General features: G+C 41.8%; 1 protein-coding gene and 1 long non-coding RNA gene across 3 annotated transcripts in view; one reads left to right on the top strand and one right to left on the bottom strand.

Annotated features, from left to right (window-relative positions):
• The window catches only part of LOC138963820 (ABC transporter B family member 3-like), a 36873-nt gene extending 24694 nt beyond the window's left edge, over positions 1-12179 (top strand). For both annotated transcript variants that reach the window (XM_070335676.1, XM_070335675.1), the window contains exons 4-6: positions 7010-7107; positions 9712-9771; positions 11845-12179. In XM_070335676.1, the coding sequence (XP_070191777.1) occupies positions 7010-7107; positions 9712-9771; positions 11845-12068 (382 nt within the window). In that variant the 3' untranslated portion in view covers positions 12069-12179. The remainder of the gene's footprint in view (positions 1-7009; positions 7108-9711; positions 9772-11844) is intronic.
• Positions 12180-14224: 2045 nt separating this feature from the next.
• LOC138963827 (uncharacterized) lies at positions 14225-17454 on the bottom strand. The gene is made up of 3 exons (XR_011454929.1): positions 17085-17454; positions 16209-16299; positions 14225-15209 (listed from the first exon to the last, which is right to left on the bottom strand). It is a non-coding gene; the product is annotated as an uncharacterized lncRNA (long non-coding RNA).
• Positions 17455-18783: the final 1329 nt, after the last annotated feature.

Raw genomic sequence — 18783 nt, 5'->3', positions numbered from 1 at the left:
AACATCAAGATAGCTATATCCGTCGTGGTACCAGAGATCTCCATTCTGCAACCTCTCTGCCGGGATCGGTGGGGGGTGGTAGCCCGCTATCGTGGGGGTTGGGGGTTGCAGAGAAGCAAAATTTGGAGCTATCGGATCGTACAAAAACGCACAGAACATCGGCAATAAAGGTGGTGGGGGACTATAACAACATAACAAAACAAGAGCTGAGACATTCACCAAATATAACTTGATATTACTGGCAAATTTAGAAGGACAATGTCCCATGGTGCACAACCGCTGGCAATCAAATATTGTCGCGACGTGCAACCATGCTCTTCCGTGGTGTGCAACCGTCAAACGTTTGGTGTGTTTACATATCCGTAAAATATGAAGTAACCATGTAACATTAGCTAATAAAATTTAACCCAATGGTCAATAAATAATCATTGATTACATCTTAATTGTCTGTAGGTTTGTCCGAAAGCTTGATTTTTGGTGGTGAAGGTTGAAAGTCAAAATTTACAAAAATGCGCTTGAACAAGTGTAAATAATCACAGTTCAACATTCACACGTAAATGCAATCAATGAAAAAAATCGATGATGTGATGCTACAATACCTAAGTTCAAAGTGTAAACAAAAGTTATATGATAATCTACTAATTAAGAGAAGAGATTTGTAATTTTGTGGAGAAACTCACCTCGCTTGTCCTGATCCCGCGGCTTTTAGTCGGTGCAACCGGTCCCGCGGCTTTCAGTCGGTGCAACCGTTTATACGGCGTGGTGTAGTGAATGTAGACAAAACCATAGTATATAAGATACAAGAGTCGGCGATACATCTGTGTTGCTACCTTTATTTTGAAGCAAAGCTTTGAAGTTGTTGACAAATCTCATGGTAAATTAATCTTCCTGTGCGAGTCACTAATTATTGTAAACATTAGTGTGTGTATGTGTGCCGGTGTGTGAGTGTGTGGGAGGGGGTGTGTGGATGTGTGTGTATGGTTGCTAGTTTTAGTATAGTATTATGGTGTCTATTGTTTTAGTGTTATTGATGTGATCTTTATCAGTACCAATAGTTACGACGCTACTCTTTAAATTTACTAATGCTTTTTATCTACTTGTTCAGATAGGTCTTTTATTTGTGGGGGGATTTTAGTGCTGGATTCGTTTATCATTTTTTTCTTTACTTATCGGTTCATCTCTCACTCTTTATACGGACGCCCCCATTCTATACGGATAGTTTAGAGGTTGACCATGGGCAGCGCCATTTTGTTGTGAAATACGTCATCAGTTTGTGTACACAGGAAGTTGTGACATCCGTCACCCTATGGGAGGGGTGAAGGCAACATTGTTCATCTGTAGAAAGTTGTGAAATCCGTCACCCTATGGGAGGGTTGACGTCAAAATTGGTCATCACAGAGTTTGTGTAACACAGGAAGTTGTGAAATACGTCACCCTATGGGAGGGGTGACGTCAAAATTGTTCAACAAAAACATGATATGTCGCATTGTGCAGGGTCAACTGCAACAAACTCAAACCGAGCCATTCATACCTAGCTGTATTTGAGAGACTTATATACCCGACATTTTTATTTCTTATTTTTAGCACAGGTGTAGGAAAAATCATGAACCAAAATGTTATTTATTTTCTAATTTAACATTTTTTTTACAAATATGACCATGGTCTTTTAAACATACAGTGACATTAAACATTGTTATGTTAAAAAAAAAGAAAAAAGAAATAAAGCTTTTGTGCACAAATCAGAAAATACATTGTACATTTTACCTACAGGCCAAACAGTGTCTGTTGGCGGCAGAGGGCCCAGCAAGTTGCTATTTTTAGATCGATTAAAAGTTGTCAAGAACAGGCGCTTACATTTGGATGTGTCCACTGATAGTAGGTTTGGTTATGATCAATCAGAATGATGTAGGAATAAAAATGTATGACAGTTTGGTATGATGACATGTAATTCAAATATGCTGAAATGTAATATTATACATGATATAATATTATTATGGCTGTTGCCATGACCATGAACCCCAAGAAAGGTTTAATGTTATGTAAAATCAAAATACCAAAATCAAGCACCTACTAATCTGGTCTACGGTGCGGCTTGGACCAAAAAAGGATGGACACGCAACTCGCTCAGCCAGCCAGCGCTGCGAGACTTACAGCGGCCAACTTCGCCGCGGCGCGCTCATTGGCTAAGTATTGAACTTGCGTCAAGGCCGATGCGCGTAGATTCCCAGAATGTTTACTTTCGGTTAGATTCTTCGACAGCATTCGCAGAGGTGACTGCCGTATTGTGTACCGCAGTCAGAAGTAATTTATTACTTTTGGGAGTTTAGTAACGTGATATCAGTTTTCAATTGTTCGTTCACTTATATTGCTTTCAGATTTAACACACAAGAAACAGTAGCACGGTTTTCGTTGCGAAAATGTGCATTGGCAGTGCTACGCGATCGAATTGTGTATTATGTACACGCGGTGTTCTTCTCAGGAAAAGACCGAAGCGACATGTGACGTCAGTCGTTCAGCCCGCGAGCGGTGGGATGGGGGGGTTCACATGGTTTGTTTGTTTCAGAACCACACCCATATACACACATTTCACATGTAAACCATTTGTCCGCCCCCTGTCGATATTTATCGACTAAGTTCCTTGTTTATATTGTCATGAGCTTGTGCAATACCTGATGTATTAGTGAAGTGTAAGATTTGCTAAGGTGCTCCGTGTGTGAAATCTATAGTTTTACTCATCTGTTTTAATGTGGCCTAGTTGATATGTGTATTCTTATGTAATGTGTATGTGTTGTGATCAGTTGTAGACAAATTTTCCGTGCGGACATTAAAGTATATTGTATTGTATTGTAAAACGGATTGATGTAAATAATACTAAGAATGAAAATAAATTTTGAAAGCTGATTTTCTGTTCATGTTGAAGAACTCTTAACTTGTGTGGATGTGTTGGTATCAGTGCAGCTGTGAATGACATTGTATATAGCTTTGTATGTGTGCATTTTCTTTTGAATGTTTTCATAACATGCCACTGGTAAAAGTGGTATTCAAATGAATTACAAAAAAATCTTTGTGAAAAAAATGCATGCTTATAACCTGAGCACTATTGGGGTTTCTGAAAAACACACTTTTTTCCCAATTAAGCCATAGGCAGGTTTTTATGAAAACAGACACAAACTGTACCACTTTCACACACAACAACAGTCACACCACACACACAAACCACACACGCTGTTTAGAGAGGGGTTACAAATAGTCATAAGTTCAGTTTGGGGTCTTTTTGAAATCTGTTTGATGCATCTTGTCTGTGACCATTGTGGCTATGCACTCAGTCAAAAAAGTGCAGAAAGGTGACAAATGAAGATTTTTCCTTCTTACAAGACAATGTGTGATTTTGCCTCAGTCTTTATCAAGAGCCTGTCTAACCCACTTTGAAGCTGTTGGAGACTGCAGTAATGTTCCTTACATCAAGGCGAGTGCACAATGGTGCATTTCTAACCCCCCCCCCCCCTAATGTTCACTTTAATATCAATCAATCAATAGATATTCAGTCACAGTTTAACTAACTCATTCACCCTGATCACTCACTCATCCTGTTCTATTGTAGTTGTGCTAAGTTTGGTTTGCAGACTTTATTCTTTTTCCCAAATTTCTGTCCTCATGGCATCAAGTGGTTTTGTTTATAAATACCCCCCCTCCCCCCTCCACACACACTTCATACAGATGTGGTATAATTGACGAGAACGGCGGAATCAAAAGTGCACAAAGACGGAGAGAGTGACGCTAAGCAGGACAAAGGCGGAAGCTTCCCAAAATGGCGGACGCGTTCTGTTAGGGTTAGAAACGTGACGTCATCGCTCGGAGCCTATAATACATTTTCAAAAAGCTCTAAATATGTAAAAAAAAAAATAAAATAAAAAAAAAAATCGGTTTCCTTGTCAGACAAGGAAACTCAAGGCATCCTGTCAGGGAGAGAATGAGCCGAACTCATTTTGACCTGAGTTCAGGATGGGAACACTGCCTCCAAAACAAACAAGTCAAAGCTTGACAGAGTGCAAATCATGGGACTCACCAATGCCACTGAGCACCTCATAGGAGAAGCCTGCCAACAACAGAACATCGTGCTGCTCACCGATAGGGAGGCCCGGCGGCCATTTTCATTTTTAACGTTTTTTCCCCAACTTTGGCCATTCATAAATCAAAGAATTATATCTTTATTCTTCTGAAATTTTGTAGATATGCTTAATATAATATTGTCTATGGGATCCACATTTTTTAGGGATGTAGCTCTATAGGAAATTTAGCTATGAAGCACCAAAGTCGGGGGGACACCGACTCCCTGTCTGTTCTCCAGTCTCTTATGTCTGGGCCTACTGACCTACCCACCAGGCTACTCCATGAACGCCTCAGGTCGTGCTCCAGTTGATTCCTGCGCATGTAGGTGTTACCGGAAATGAGAGTGCAGACAGGCTCGCAAAGGAAGGAGCAAGCCTTCCCCAGTTCCAAATCTCCACTTCCTACACTGAAGCCAAGACCTTTCTGAAACGGAAGTAAAAAAATGAATGGAAGAAAAAGAACAACAACTACAGCCCACAGAAAGACCAGATCAACTCGTTGGACAGAAGGAGCCAGACCACCATTCTTCGCCTGCGCACTGGTCACTGTGGACTGAACAAACACATCAAGAGACTGGGACTCAGCGACACAGCCCAATGTGAGTGCGGCTGAGAGGAGCAAATCCCTGAGCACATTCCACAGACCTGCCCACATGTGGAGACAGCACGCCAGCACTACTGGCCAGAAGACACCAGCCTGGGCACCAAGCTCTGGGGACCCGCTGCCGAACTGCAGAAGACTGCGGACTTCATGGCAGCCACCGACCTGAGGATATGACGGCCATGAATATCGAACGCAGAAGAAGAAGAAGAAGACAGACAGACAGACAGACAGACATACAGAGACAGAGAGCGACAGAGAGAGACAGAGACAAGGACAGAGACAACAGAGACAGAGAGGAAGACAGAGAGAGTGAGAGACAGACAGACAGAGAGAGAATACGAATACGAATACGAATATACGAATACGAAAGTTTATTCAGTTTTAGGCCAGAGCCCCTTCTGAAGGGTATGCGTCCATATACAACATAATCATAGCAAATATTGTGTTTCATAAATGACCCAAATTTGTATACATCAAACAGTAATACATGTGTACATAGATCATGTCACGGTGATTAATCTTTTCATTCCCTGATAAATATATTGTGCTAATTTGGATATTTGACTGACATTTCCAGTAGACATAAGCAAAGTATATCGGTACATACATGGATGGTTATAATATTTTGGCTTTATCAATAATACTCTTAGGTCACGTAGTGCAGGACAGCAGAACATAAAATGTATTTCATTTTCTTTAGCCAATTTACACAGACGACACAACAAATCTTCCTCACTCCGTACACTATACCTACACCTGTGTACAGCAAGATCCGATACACCGAACCTGAATTTAGTTAATGCACTTTTCACATAGCTGTTCATTTCCATATCTATATAAGCTTCAGTACTGCTTGTGGTCTTAAACAATTTGTATGTAGAAAATCGATCACTGCTTTGCATATGGTCGTTCCAGTCTTGCCATCTACAATCTATCAATCGCTGTCTGAAACATTTTAGAAAACCACCAATACTGTCCACCCCTTGGTTGTACCATACATCTGCAAACCCATGAGAGAACAAACACTTTCGAACATCCGTCGCCCATGTAATCTTGCCATTACAATCTAAATTATAGAGAACTTTGTATGCTTTACATGGGATCTTAGAATTTTCCATTCTTGTTAGTTTTAGCCAATATGTGATGCACTTTACATATGAGTTTAGATATATTGGGAATCTTCCCAATTCACCATACACAAGGTCGTTTGGTGTTCTCATGTCTACATGTAGGAATCGTTTCATGGCGAATAAGTGTAGTTTTTCTATTTCAGTACCTTTTTGGAAAGCCCAAATCTCAGCACCATATTGCACAATCGGTTGGACTTGAGAATCAAACAATTTTGTAAACAATGTGTAAGAACTACTCTCTAGCTTGTGCAACACACGGAGTATACCAAACACTGCCCGTTTACCCCTACTCACCAAATCTTGAGACAGACAGAGACAAAGACAGAGATAGGAAATAGAGAGAGACAGACATAGATAGAGAGAGTGACAGAGAGACAGAGACAGAGACAGAGAAAGATAGAGAGAGATACAGAGAGAGAGAAGGACAGAGAGACAGAGAGAGAGAGAAGGACAGAGAGAGCAGGGTGTGTGTGTGTGTGTGTGTGTTTGCGTGTGTGTTTGCGTGTGTGTGTGTGTGTATGTGTGCGTGTGGGCGTACGTGTGCGTGCGTGTGTGTGTGTGTGTGTGTGTGTGTGTGTGTGTTTTTGTGTGTGTATGCGAGAGAGTAAAAAAAGAGAATCTGTCAGTCTACATGTCATTTTGTCTGTCTGTCTCTCTGACTGCACGTTATTATGCGTTATTTCTAATATGCTGACTTTTAGCAAGTATTATTACCATTCTAGTGCACAATATGGCTTTTTGACCAATCATGACTGATTCTAGGTGACCCTCTAAATGTTATAACGTTCAGGCAGGGACCCTTTTTTTTATCACGCTAAAAAATTACAAGACAAAGTAAACATTGGAACTTACAATATTAGCGTGATTTATTCTAAAGAATGACACTTCAAATGATGTCAGATACTACATTCTTAATCTTAAAAATACCGAAAAGCCAGTTTTGTCGGTGGGCGCTTTACAGAACGGCAAGGCACCACCCACCCTCTGCGCTTAATTTGATCTGTGAATATTCTTCACGTCAGGTGAGTGACTCTGATTGGCTGACCCAGGTCACGAGAATGCTTTGTAATTGTCTGTTATCATTTGCCAACAGTCAGCATATTAGAAATAACTAATAATAACAGACATGTCGAGAAAATGATATCAACATGAGCCTTGTATTGCAGCGTGGTGTCTGATGTTGTTGCCTGTCTAAACGGAAAGGATTTTCAGAATGACACCTGTCGGGCTAATTTTGATTTCACAGAGGTCAACCCACTCTTCAGTGAGCACTTTACGTATTAATATTTATTCCCGTGAAAACAGTATCATTTCAGGGCTTCCCAAACTGTGCGTCCCTATATCTTATACGAACTAGAAGTCGAAAATACGCACTAGATATTCTTGGGGGTGGTCCCTTGACACACACTAAGCTTGAAAAAATGCGGTTCCCGGTGTAGGATCCGGTCCGGTACCCCCTCTGAAGTAGTCCCCCGGGGGACCAATTCGTGGCAAAAACTGCTCTATGATGGTCCCCCCTTAGACATCCAGCCTCGTTTTTCTTGTTACAATGTTAGTAATGTTACCAGCAATTTTAGAGAAAAGAAAGGAAAGAATCAGAGACTGGTTTCATTTCTTCTTATCAGTATTTATTTATTATTCATTTTATTTCATGTCATTTTTCTTTTGAACGGCATTATAAATCAGATCTATTTTATTTTCTGCAAAATATAGTCAAACAAAGAGATTGCTGTCTGTGCACTACATAATACCGGACGAAGATATAGATTGAAAATGGCTTGAATGCCTAAGAAAAACGAGGCTGGATGTCTAAGGGGGGACCATTATAGAGCAGTTTTTGCCACGAATTGGTCCCCCGGGGGACTACTTCAGAGGGGGGACCGGACCGGATCCTACACCGGGTCGCATTAAAGGGATTATATCTAACAAGAAAACTGGGCGAAGCAAACCGCTCGCTAATTAAATTCAATTAATTATTTGGCATTGTTTGGAAGCAGTTTAGAGCAAATCGTTGCAGGTGTTTCTAAATTACAGGACAGCGAATGTCACTTGAACTTTTTAAGGTCCAACTCGTCAGAAACCTTTCCAAAAGGGCGGCTTCGGTATACTATCTTTAATTTTTTGTTTTCATGCGCACCGTCGTTACCGATGTAATCGTCTGCTAGTTTTAATACAGAATAGACAAGAACGTTTATTTCGAAGACGAGGGAATGTCCTGTCGGATCTACAGCGACCCAAATTTACAGAACGATTCAAACCGGTATGACAAGTATATGTAAGGCCAAAAACAATATATGGTGGTTTAGGGTAACCCGACCGACCCTATTTTTTCCCGCAGTCCCTTAAAGGCACAATAAGCCTCCCGTAAACCATCACAGATATTGTTAGGCTTTTACACACAGTACAAACACCCTTTCATTTAAACACTCACAGCTTGAGAACATCCAAGGTGCCCTCCGTAAAGAGCGAGCAATTTTCAAAGAATTTATTTTTGCGTGGTTTATCTTACCCCTGAGCAATCGTGAACCCGTGTGATCCAGTTTCCCTTTTTCACAATGTTGTCGTCAGTTTGTAATTCGCTGTGAGCTTATCTGCAATAGCACGTTATTATGTACCTCTGACTATGCACGAAACAAACGGCTGTGGTTCACAAGAACTCTATTATTGTTATTATTATTTGTCTCACTATCTCAGATCTGGCCTGGCTTTTACTTATGATTAACAAGACCATGTTGGTCACATTCCCACCATCAACTGCCTGAGTGTTCTCTCGTTACAGAAAGGGATGTATTTCATGCATTCATTTTTCGTAAAAAAAATAAAAAAAATTAAAAGAATGTAATTCATTAACGAATTCCAACTCGTCACAGAAAGAAGTCAGGGTGTTGACTTGTGGTACGTGACCAAGTGGAGGGATGGTCTTTTCACAAGTAAGAGCCTGGCCAGATCTGAGATGGTCAGCCGGGCTGTTTTCACGGGAAGGACTTTGTGTGTGTGTGGGTGTGTGTGTGGGTGGGTGGGTGTGTGTGTGTGGGTGTGTGTGTGTGGGTGTGTGGGTGGGTGGGGGTGGGTATTTGGGTGTGTGTGTGTGTGTGTGGGTGGGTGTGTGGGTGGGTGTGTGGGTGTGTGGGGGTGGGTATTTGGGTGGGTGGGTGTGGGTGTGTGCGTGTGTTTGGGTGTGTGTGTCGGTGTGTGGGTGTGTGGGTGTGTGGGTGTGGGTGGATGGGTGGGTGGGTGTGGGTGGGTGGATGTGTGTGGGTGTGTGGGTGCATGTGGGTATGTGTGTGTGTGTGGGTGTGTGTGGGTGGGTGGGTGTGTGTGGGTGGGTATGTGTGGGTGTGGGTGTGTGTGTGGGTGCGTGTGGGTATCTGTGTGTGGGTGTGTGTGCGTGTGGGTGTGTGGGTGTGTGTGGGTGTCATTCTCTCTCTCTCTCTCTCTCTCTCTCTCTCTCTCTCTCTCTCTCTCTCTCTCTCTCTCTCTCTCTCTCTCTCTCTCTCTCTCTCTGTCGTTCTGTCTCTGTCTCTCATTCTCTCTCTGTCTCTTTTCTCTCTTCTCTCTCTCTCTCTCTCTCTGTCTCTTTTCTCTCTCTCATTTTCTCTCTCTCTGTGTCTCGGTCTGTCTATCTGTCTCTGTCTCTCTCCCTGTCTATCTCTCTTTCTCTTTTCCCCTCTCTCTCCCTCTCTATTTCTCCGCTTGTCTGTCTGTCTGTCTGTCTCTGTTCTTTTCTTTTGTTCCGATATTACGCCCCACCCCACCCCCTTTCTAGTCTTATTTATCTATGCTACCAAAAACATGTGAAAAAAATCACTCACTATATTGCACATTTTCGCATTAAAAAATGGTGTTTTGACATTGTCTGTTTTCTCAGCGCTACCCTGTACGCTGGGAGAAATTTATCAGGCGTGTCCGGATCTCCCACAGCTAAAAGGTAAGTGTAATTGTCATATACTGTGCAGGGGCGGATCCAGGGGAGATTTCCGAGGTTTCCGGACCCCCCCCCCCCCCAACCCCCCCCCCCCCTAGCCTAAAAAAAGAAATGAAAAAAAAGAGAGAAAAAAATGAAAAAAGAAGAAATAAATAAATTTGAAAATAAAGAAAAACTGATGGTTTAGATTGGACCAGATTGCTCCATTTTCCTTGATATTTATCAAAAGTGTTCGGGGGGGCATGCCCCCGGACCCCCCTAGGAGCCGGCCTTTGTTTTCTAAGTGGCAATTTTGGAAAGTATAGTTGGGTAATTTGTTGGCTCAGATTGCACCTGATTGGTCAATTGTCCTTGTTTAGATCCAAATTTGTCTTCTTAAATTTACTTATTTAAGGTTTCTTGTCTCAGATTGCTCATTTTTCCTTGTTTTTATCAACTTTTTCCGGGGGGCGGGGGGGGGGGGGTGCCTTGCCCCCAGACCACCCTAGGAGGTTCGAACGCTTCGCGCCCTCAACTAAACCCTTTGCGTGGTCGAATTGTCCCTAAAAGAAATTTGGACCCCCCCCCCCCCCCCTTAAAAATGATGTGATCCGCCCCTGCACAACACACATCATGCACAGCCATATCAGGACAGGTAGAGAGTTGTCTTTCATTCCAGATAGAGTTTGAACAGGTGGGGTTTTAAAGCGGTTTTAAAGGCGGGGGTTGAGTCCATGTGGCGAATGTTATGGGGGGGAGGGAGTTCCATTGTTTAGGGGCAGCGTAAGAGAAGGACCTGTGACCCAAAGTTTTAGGCCTAAAAAAAAATAGGTGTGGTTACGGTAACCCGACCTACCCTATTTTTAGGGGCCGACCCTATAACTTTTTATTACATTTGTCAAAAAAACAAAACAGTGCAGAAAACGCAATGAAAGCAAAATCGCCCGAGTCGCACACTTATTTCCCTGTCAAGTAGGTTTAATTTGTACACGTTAGAATAAAAAGTTTAAAAAAAAAAGTGATTGCCTACCTTCCTACCCCATTTTTTTTGGCTATGTTACCGTAACCACACCTATTTTTTTTTGGCCTTAGTTTTAACATGGGGATTGTGAACATGTCTGAAATCAGCAGAGGAGCGAAGCTGTCTGGACGGTGTAGACACAGTTAAAAGATCGGAGAAATAAACAGATGTTTGACAGAAAAAGCTATGATAGAGAGTACAAAGTTTGTGATTAATGCGGGCTTCAACAGGCAACCAATGGAGATGGCGGAGTAGTGGTTTGGCATGATCCTCTTTTGTGTGCCTTTAGAACTAGTCTTGCTGCTGCATTTTGTACTTTCTGAAGTTTGTCTGTACCAGCTGGGTAACAAAAAACAACTGTTCCCCATGTAACAAATCGAGGTGGCGAATGGGTTTGAGCTTTCAGGTGAAACGTGGATTGTTAAAGATGAAGCCAATCAGGCTGATTATTGGATGTGTGGAACCATCGCAGCTTTGAATTTGTGGTTCCGAGGACGATTGTAAGCATTTACTCTCAAAGACCCAATCAATGTTGATAATTACCGCGGCGACTCATGGTAAGTTTGCAACTTATCTCTGTAATCGCAAATTCCACAACGACAATTCATAACACACTTACAAAAAAAGGAATATGCAAAAAACTTACTGAACTCGCAAATATGGTGGCGGCTCTGTACATTTTCAGACTGGAAGAAAGGCGACGAACAAGTTATGTTTGACTTGGCAGACAAGTATGACGTGTTATCTCGAACTTCTGACGCGCTTATTTGGGGCCTTGAATTGCATTCTAAAAATCACGTTCAGAATAGGGATCCCGTGTATTATTGTGCGTACTATTGCTCACCCAAAATGATGACAAAAACGATGTTTGGTGGCTTGTTGACAGACCAGCTTTTTTGTTGGTCCCAGAGGAGCATATTGTCTTCGGTTTCATCTTTATCGACCGAGGCCGAACCGAAGATGATATGCTCCCCTCTGACCAACACAAAAACTGGTCTGTAAATAGCTTTTGTCATCATTTTGGATGAGCAATAACATCTTACACCAAACATCTTATAATGTTACTATGGTTACAGGTGTCAACCACACAAGCAGCACCAGCGACGCTAACGCAAACAACAACAACAACAACAACAACGACGACGACGACAGCAGCGGCGGATCAGACAAAATGGCAAAAACGAATACAAGAAAAAACAACGAAAACAACGATATCAGTGGCAGCCGACGTCAAGATGTGACGTATTTTCTGCTGATGACGTCACTAATGACGAAATTTGTCTTCGGGGTCCACTGTTGAGGGGCTACCAGTCCTCGTCAAACCTCCATGATGGTTTTTCTTTGCTCTTGTTTGGTTCATGAATAGCTCGATTTTTCTGTATTAGGGCTGACCGTAGCAGTGTGGGGGGGGGGGGGGGGGGGGGGGGGGAGGGGAGAGAGAGGGGGGGGGGGGGGGGGGCTTCCAAAATCAATCAGGGGGGCCTGTTGATGCTGTTGAAATTTAGCATTTGAAAGGGGTATTTTGGGTCTTAAATCGAGGTACAATATTTTTGCGGCGAATTGGGGGTTTCTGGAACACAGGACCCCCCCCCCCCCCCCCCCCTCAATCCAGCCCTGTGTATCACTGTCTGACTCAGTCTGTCTGTCTGTCTGACTCTGTCTGTCTGTCTGTCTGTCTGTCTCTCTCTCTCTCTCTCTCTCTCTCTCTCTCTCTCTCTCTCTCTCTCTCTCTCTCTCTCTCTCTCTCTCTCGCTTCCTCTGTATTTCTTCTGACGTTCGGCCAAATTTATGATGAGTTAAACATGATACAAAATCTGTACGTATTTTTTTTAGAATTTCTAAGGAACAGTTTTATTTAAACTATTTTTATTTTTATGTCACTACCACTGTCAAATCAAATTAAATTACAGAGCTTTTAATGCCTATATATTAATAGACTTTCATCTGGCGTCGGGTTTTGGCACATTTATCTCGAAAGTGTGTGGTAATATTATGTAATTATGCTTGCCCCTTTCAGGCTAATGTTCTGTTCTAAATCCCTATGTAAACGGAGATCTCGCAAAATCTGATTGGATGTTTAAAGCAGAAGATCACACTAAGTAGTAGTACGATCCTTCTACTTCTTGTCGTTCGCTGTTAGATCGTCAGTCCGGACTGCAGGGCGAAACGTGCTGTCCTCTCCAAGTCCTCTCTGGGGCCGTATAGCTTCTTTTGTAGCGCTGTCTCCTCTGGTCAAATTGTGTTTGTTTGTTTGTTTGGTTAACGCCCAGCCGACCACGAAGGGCCATATCAGGGCGGTGCTGCTTTGACATATAACGTGCGCCACACACAAGACACAAGTCGCAGCACAGGCTTCATGTCTCACCCAGTCACATTATTCTGACACCGGACCAACCAGTCCTAGCACTAACCCCATAATGCCAGACGCCAGGCGAAGCAGCCACTAGATTGCCAATTTTAAAGTCTTAGGTATGACCCGGCCGGGGTTCGAACCCACGACCTCCCGATCACGGGGCGGACGCCTTACCACTAGGCCAACCGTGCCGGTCTCTGGTCAGATGGTGTCCCTCAGACAAAGAAACTACAATGGGAAGAAGGATAACTTCCTCATTGGGCATGCTTAGAAATGAGAATGGCTAAATACGAGTTATTCCCCTTTTCTACATGCTGATCAGGCTGTCTCCTGCTTTGTCATGACTAGTACAGTCGATCTTTCTCATGCTGTGACTTGCTTTATTTTCACATTTTCGGTATTTAAAACAGCAAACACACACACACACACACACACACATACACTGAAGAAGTTTCCATTCTGATTCGGTTATTTTATTTGGTGCTATATGTTTGCTTCACATTGTTTCTTCTTTTACATTGCTTTGGATCCATAATGCATGCATGGCTCATTCGAAAGAGGGCAACTGAACAACTGATGCCCAATAGCAATAAATACTGAACAACTGAACAATAAATAGCAATAAATGATGACAGTGCCAAGTTTTTAAGTACAAAGTGAAATCATGTGACTGGACAAAGGCACAATTACAAAATACAAATAAAAAAATCGAGGCCCATTTTAATTAAGTTCTCAGCTCATGGGGAAGCATAAGGTGACCCTAGAAACCGAAATTAGGAGACCTCCCACCCCCAGGGCAGACTACAAAAAAAAAAAGGGGGGGGGGGGGGCTAATTTGTGAAAAAGTATAAAAGGAATCAAAAACTGTATACATGTATTTAGTTAATACCCCAAAAATTGTATAGTATATACAATGTCAGACCCTAAAGAAAGTTTGTTAGTCATTGCTTAGGCAAAAAAGCAAAATAGTCTGTTTACGGTATCCCGACCAACCCTATTTTTTCCCCGCCAACCCTAGACTTTTTTTTTTGGCATTTGGAGAAAAAGAAAGAAAAAAATCAATTTTGTTCCTGTTTTTTTGCAAAATAATTTAAAAAGATGGTTATAAAAAAAAAATTAAGAAAAGCCGACCTACCGACCCTCTTTTTGTGTGCCTATGTTACTGTGAACAGACTAAAAGGTACATCACAAACAACACACCAGGGATGCTACTCCCCCCATAAAAATAGCCATGAGTCATAGGTGTGATGTTTGAATCTTTTAGGTAAATAAAACCATAGGCAATTGATCGGAAATATCAGTAAAAATCTTGTATATACTATACAATTTTTGGGGTATTAACTAAATACATGTATACAGTTTTTGTAAACAAGTTTATTATTTGTTTGCTTGGACCAATCCTCTTGCCGAAGAGTTTTACAATAAAAATTGATTTTACGTCAAAAATATCACAGGAATGTTGAGGTAAGGCTGGGATAGCCAAGTTCAAGAATAACGGAAGGTGACTGTTGAATCTTTTTGAAAATGTATAAAAATATAGATGGTAGGCAATTCAAAATTAAAAAAAGGACTCTCGGAGCATGGACTTAATGAGTCAAAAATTAAAGAAGGCTCTATGAGCCGAAGTACATGTTTTGTCTATTGTCTTTTTTTATTTTGAATTCCCTACCATCTATATTTTGATACAATTTTGGACCCTCTTTGTACGGAGAGAGTTGGCAATTGTTAATCACATTCTCTCATCTCATTGACTCTCCTTCGGCTCCTTGGTAACATGCGTTCCCGTCTCTGCCAGGATTGGACACAGCAGCAGATAACCGGTAAATATGTAACAGGCATAAATGGCAAAATAGCTCGCCTCGCCTGATAATATATGAGACAACTGTTCTATTACAAAGTCTTTCTTGGGAGGCTTGGCTAATTTACTCGCTCGTTTTACACGGGGTTCCATCGTTTTCTTTTCTAATCGGAAAACCTTGCTCCTCAGTTTGTTGACCTTCTGCCGAAGTTCCGCTTCACGAGGGGATGGGGAGGATGACGACTTTGATGCTTTACATCCTATGTCCTCCAGGATCGCCTGAATGTCATCTAAAAAAGAAAACACACACACAAAACACACATAAAATAACATAACCATAACAAGTTACAACCTGGAAGAAATTAAAACACGTGTAATTAAATCACAAAATGAAAATAAACAATAGCGTAGGAAGGCAGGCCAGAAATGAAGTGTATTACCATTAGCAACTATGGATACGATGTGGAACAATGATGGAATTGACCTTGTTTGGTTCTGAATGGGTGAGGCCATTAGAACTGTACCCACGGAATACGCGCTATATAAGCTTCATATTGATTGATTGATTAGGACAACAGTATCAGGTAAACTCCTCACACACCATGCCTCTTTCTTTCTTTCTTTATTTGGTGTTTAACGTCGTTTTCAACCACGAAGCTTATATCGCGACGGGGAATGGGGGGGGGGAGATGGGAATAGAGCCACTTAATTGTTTCTTGTTACACCATGCCTCTAACAGGATATGTTTCCCATCTTTACGTGTGGGAACTACAGGTACAATTTCATCCATCCATGCATCTGCCCTATACAGCTTCTTCTTCTTCTTCTGCGTTCGTGGGCTGAAACTCCCATGTGCACTAAATTTTTTTGCACAAGTGGAATTTTACGTGTATGACCGTTTTTACCCCGCCATTTAGGCAGCCATACGCCGCTTTCGGAGGAAGCATGCGGGGTATTTTTGTGTTTCTAAAACCCACCAAAGTCTGACATGGATTACAGGATCTTTTTCGTGCGTACTTGGTCTTGTGCTTGCGTGTACACATGAAGGGGGATAAGTCACTAGCAGGTCTGCACATAAGTTGACCTGGGAGATCGGAAACATCTCCACACTTAACCCACCAGGCGGCCGCGACCGGGATTCGAACCCTCGACCTTCCGAGTTAATAGACCGACGTCTTACCACCCCGCCACAGCGCCCGTCACCCTATACAGCAATTATCAACTATGTAATGGATGGGTTTAAACATTTTTTGATGTCAGGGTGTTCTACATGGTTAAAAATCTCTTACCTGGTTGAACAATTTGTGCATCAGGTGACAGGTCGGTGCTGGCTTCATTTGTAGCTACCCTTTGCGATGGTGGCTTCCTCCCACTAGCAACCTGCAAATGCACAGCTCTTTAACTGACAAACTCACAACCAACACCCAGTCACAATGAAACAATTCTCCCAATTTCATGGCATTGGTCTTAGGCCACACAAAAAAGTGTATGTTTCTGGTAAGGCAAAACAAAAAATAATCTGTTTACGGTATCCGGACCGACCCTATTTTTTTCCCACCGGCCCTAGACTTTTTGGGGGCATTAAAAAATAAAATTAAAATATTCAGATGGCTAAAATACAAAAATAAAAAGCCGACCTACCGACGCTATTTTTGGGGGGCCTATGTTACCTTAAACAGACTTATTTTGTGGCCTAACATGACTAAAGGTGGAGATTTTTTTTCTAAACTTTTTTTTTTAAACCATCTTTTTAACTTATTTTGTTGAAAAACAGGAAAACAATTGATTTTCGAATACCCCTTTTATTTTTGAAAATGCAAAAAAAAAAGTCTAGGGTCGTCGGGAAAACATAGGTAGGGTCAGGTGACCAGAAACAATTACTACTTTTTTGTTGTTGACGCCGACCCAATACTTTTTTTGCCATTTGGGGCTGTTTTTCGGCAAAATAAGTTCATCATAATCAAGACATCGATCCAAAATAAGTAAAAAAAAATTTTTGTTGGCCTTATAATTTTTTTGGCGCTAAATGCAAACAGGCATTATTTGATGGGAACGATGCTGTTTTTTTCAATTCTTACATCAGCCTCAAACTTGTCATTACTCAACCTGCATTTAATAGTGTGCTTCTTTGGTTTGCAAAAACCTAAAACCAATAAATAAATAACCTTCGGTGGTGGATTGGGCACTGCAAACAATGTCGGGACAGCATTCCACACAAGTGATCCTCTCTGCAGGATTGTTTTACTGGTTGGCCTCAAAGTGATCAGTACAAAGCTTGAGACCTTGAACATCAGCTGGCTGCAGCTTTTCAAAGTCCTCTCGCCTTGTGAATTGCATCCATATTCTGCACCTAGTTTGACAATAAAAACAACAATGTTATTGTTAAACTAAGCAAAAAGGAAAGACAAAAAAAGCTAAATCAGATCTTCAGTCTAAATCTAACGCTCTGCCTGAACGCAAAACGGATGAGTGATGTACTTTTGTACTGTAGTTTTCCCGTAAGCAAGGTTTGATAAAGTATTCGGCAAATATGCCCACGGGTTGTTTTGTACTGACTGCTGACTCACACTCGATCACAGTTGTAAGTACTCGCTGACGCTGTAGTCTACTGAGTGAGTTGACTCGAGCCATTCAATGGCATTCTCATTCTGAAGAAGGTAAACCTGATGAAATAATCACTGCACAACCCACCTTTTTTCTTCTTTAGGGAACTTGTGGAAAGTTTTCCCGAAGCAGCTCTGTTTGTAACGGGCGTTCTTGCAACAAAAAGCCGAGCACAATTTACCACCACCTCGCACGCGATCGGTACCTACGCGATCCGCCATTTTGTTTTCGCCGCCAGCATGTAACTAGGGACGATAACCCACAAACACTTTTTCGCATTTTCTTCGCAAGTTCCACGTCTTCCTCATGTACAGTGTTTGCCTCAGAGCACTGTGGTATGGACAAACCAAGCCTGCAGGATGTGCTCTGCTGTCTGATTGTTGCCACACGGACATAAGGGGGAGGGAACCAGCTTCAGCTTTGTACGATCCAATGCCGAGCGGCATTCAAACATGAAGTAACAATGCTTCTGTACTTGACTGGAGTGCATTCATAATATTTCTTGTATTTTACCATTCTTTAATTACACCCCCGGTATAGGGGTGTGTATAGGTTTCACTCGATGTGTTTGTTTGTTTGTTTGTTTGTGTGTTTGTGTGTTTGTGTGTTTGTGTTCGCATATAGATCTCAAGAATGAACGGACCGATCGTCACCAAACTTGGTGAACAGGTTCTATACATTCCTGAGACGGTCCTTACAAAAATTGGGACCAGTCAAACACACGGTTAGGGAGTTATTGCTGGATTAAGATTCTACAAGGATTTATACAGAAACATATTCATGGTCAAAGGGAAATAACCTTCTGAGTTGGTGGCAGTGAGAATGGGTGCAGTGAGAATGGTTATTTCCCTTTGACCAACGGGGGTGTTTTTCCTATCGGAGGAATTTCTTGTTGTTTCAATGTTCACATGATTTCTTTGTTTATTATCAGCACTGCTTGAACTCAAACAAATCAAAATTACTTATTTCATTTACGTGACACTATAGTTATAAAGCTTTTAATGCTGCTGTGCGAATTCTTTGTAAAATACAATTCTTTGTGCAAGGGACGCGACTCGTTTTTTCTCTTGCTAAAAAAATACTCATGCAGAACTGTCTTTTGATCGATGGGTTTTTAATTTAATTGAATGAAGATTGCATCATTTTGCAGAACTGACGGATATAGATCTAGACACGCACAAAACTTCGAAGAGAGCTTACTCAGGATAAGGGAAGTAATTACTAGTCCAGGCTTAGTTCCCTTTGCAGAGAGAGAGATGG

Source organism: Littorina saxatilis, linkage group LG4 (genome assembly GCF_037325665.1).
Source record: "Littorina saxatilis isolate snail1 linkage group LG4, US_GU_Lsax_2.0, whole genome shotgun sequence".
Lineage (NCBI taxonomy): Eukaryota > Metazoa > Mollusca > Gastropoda > Littorinimorpha > Littorinidae > Littorina > Littorina saxatilis.
This window is presented reverse-complemented; position numbering and strand designations above follow the sequence as displayed.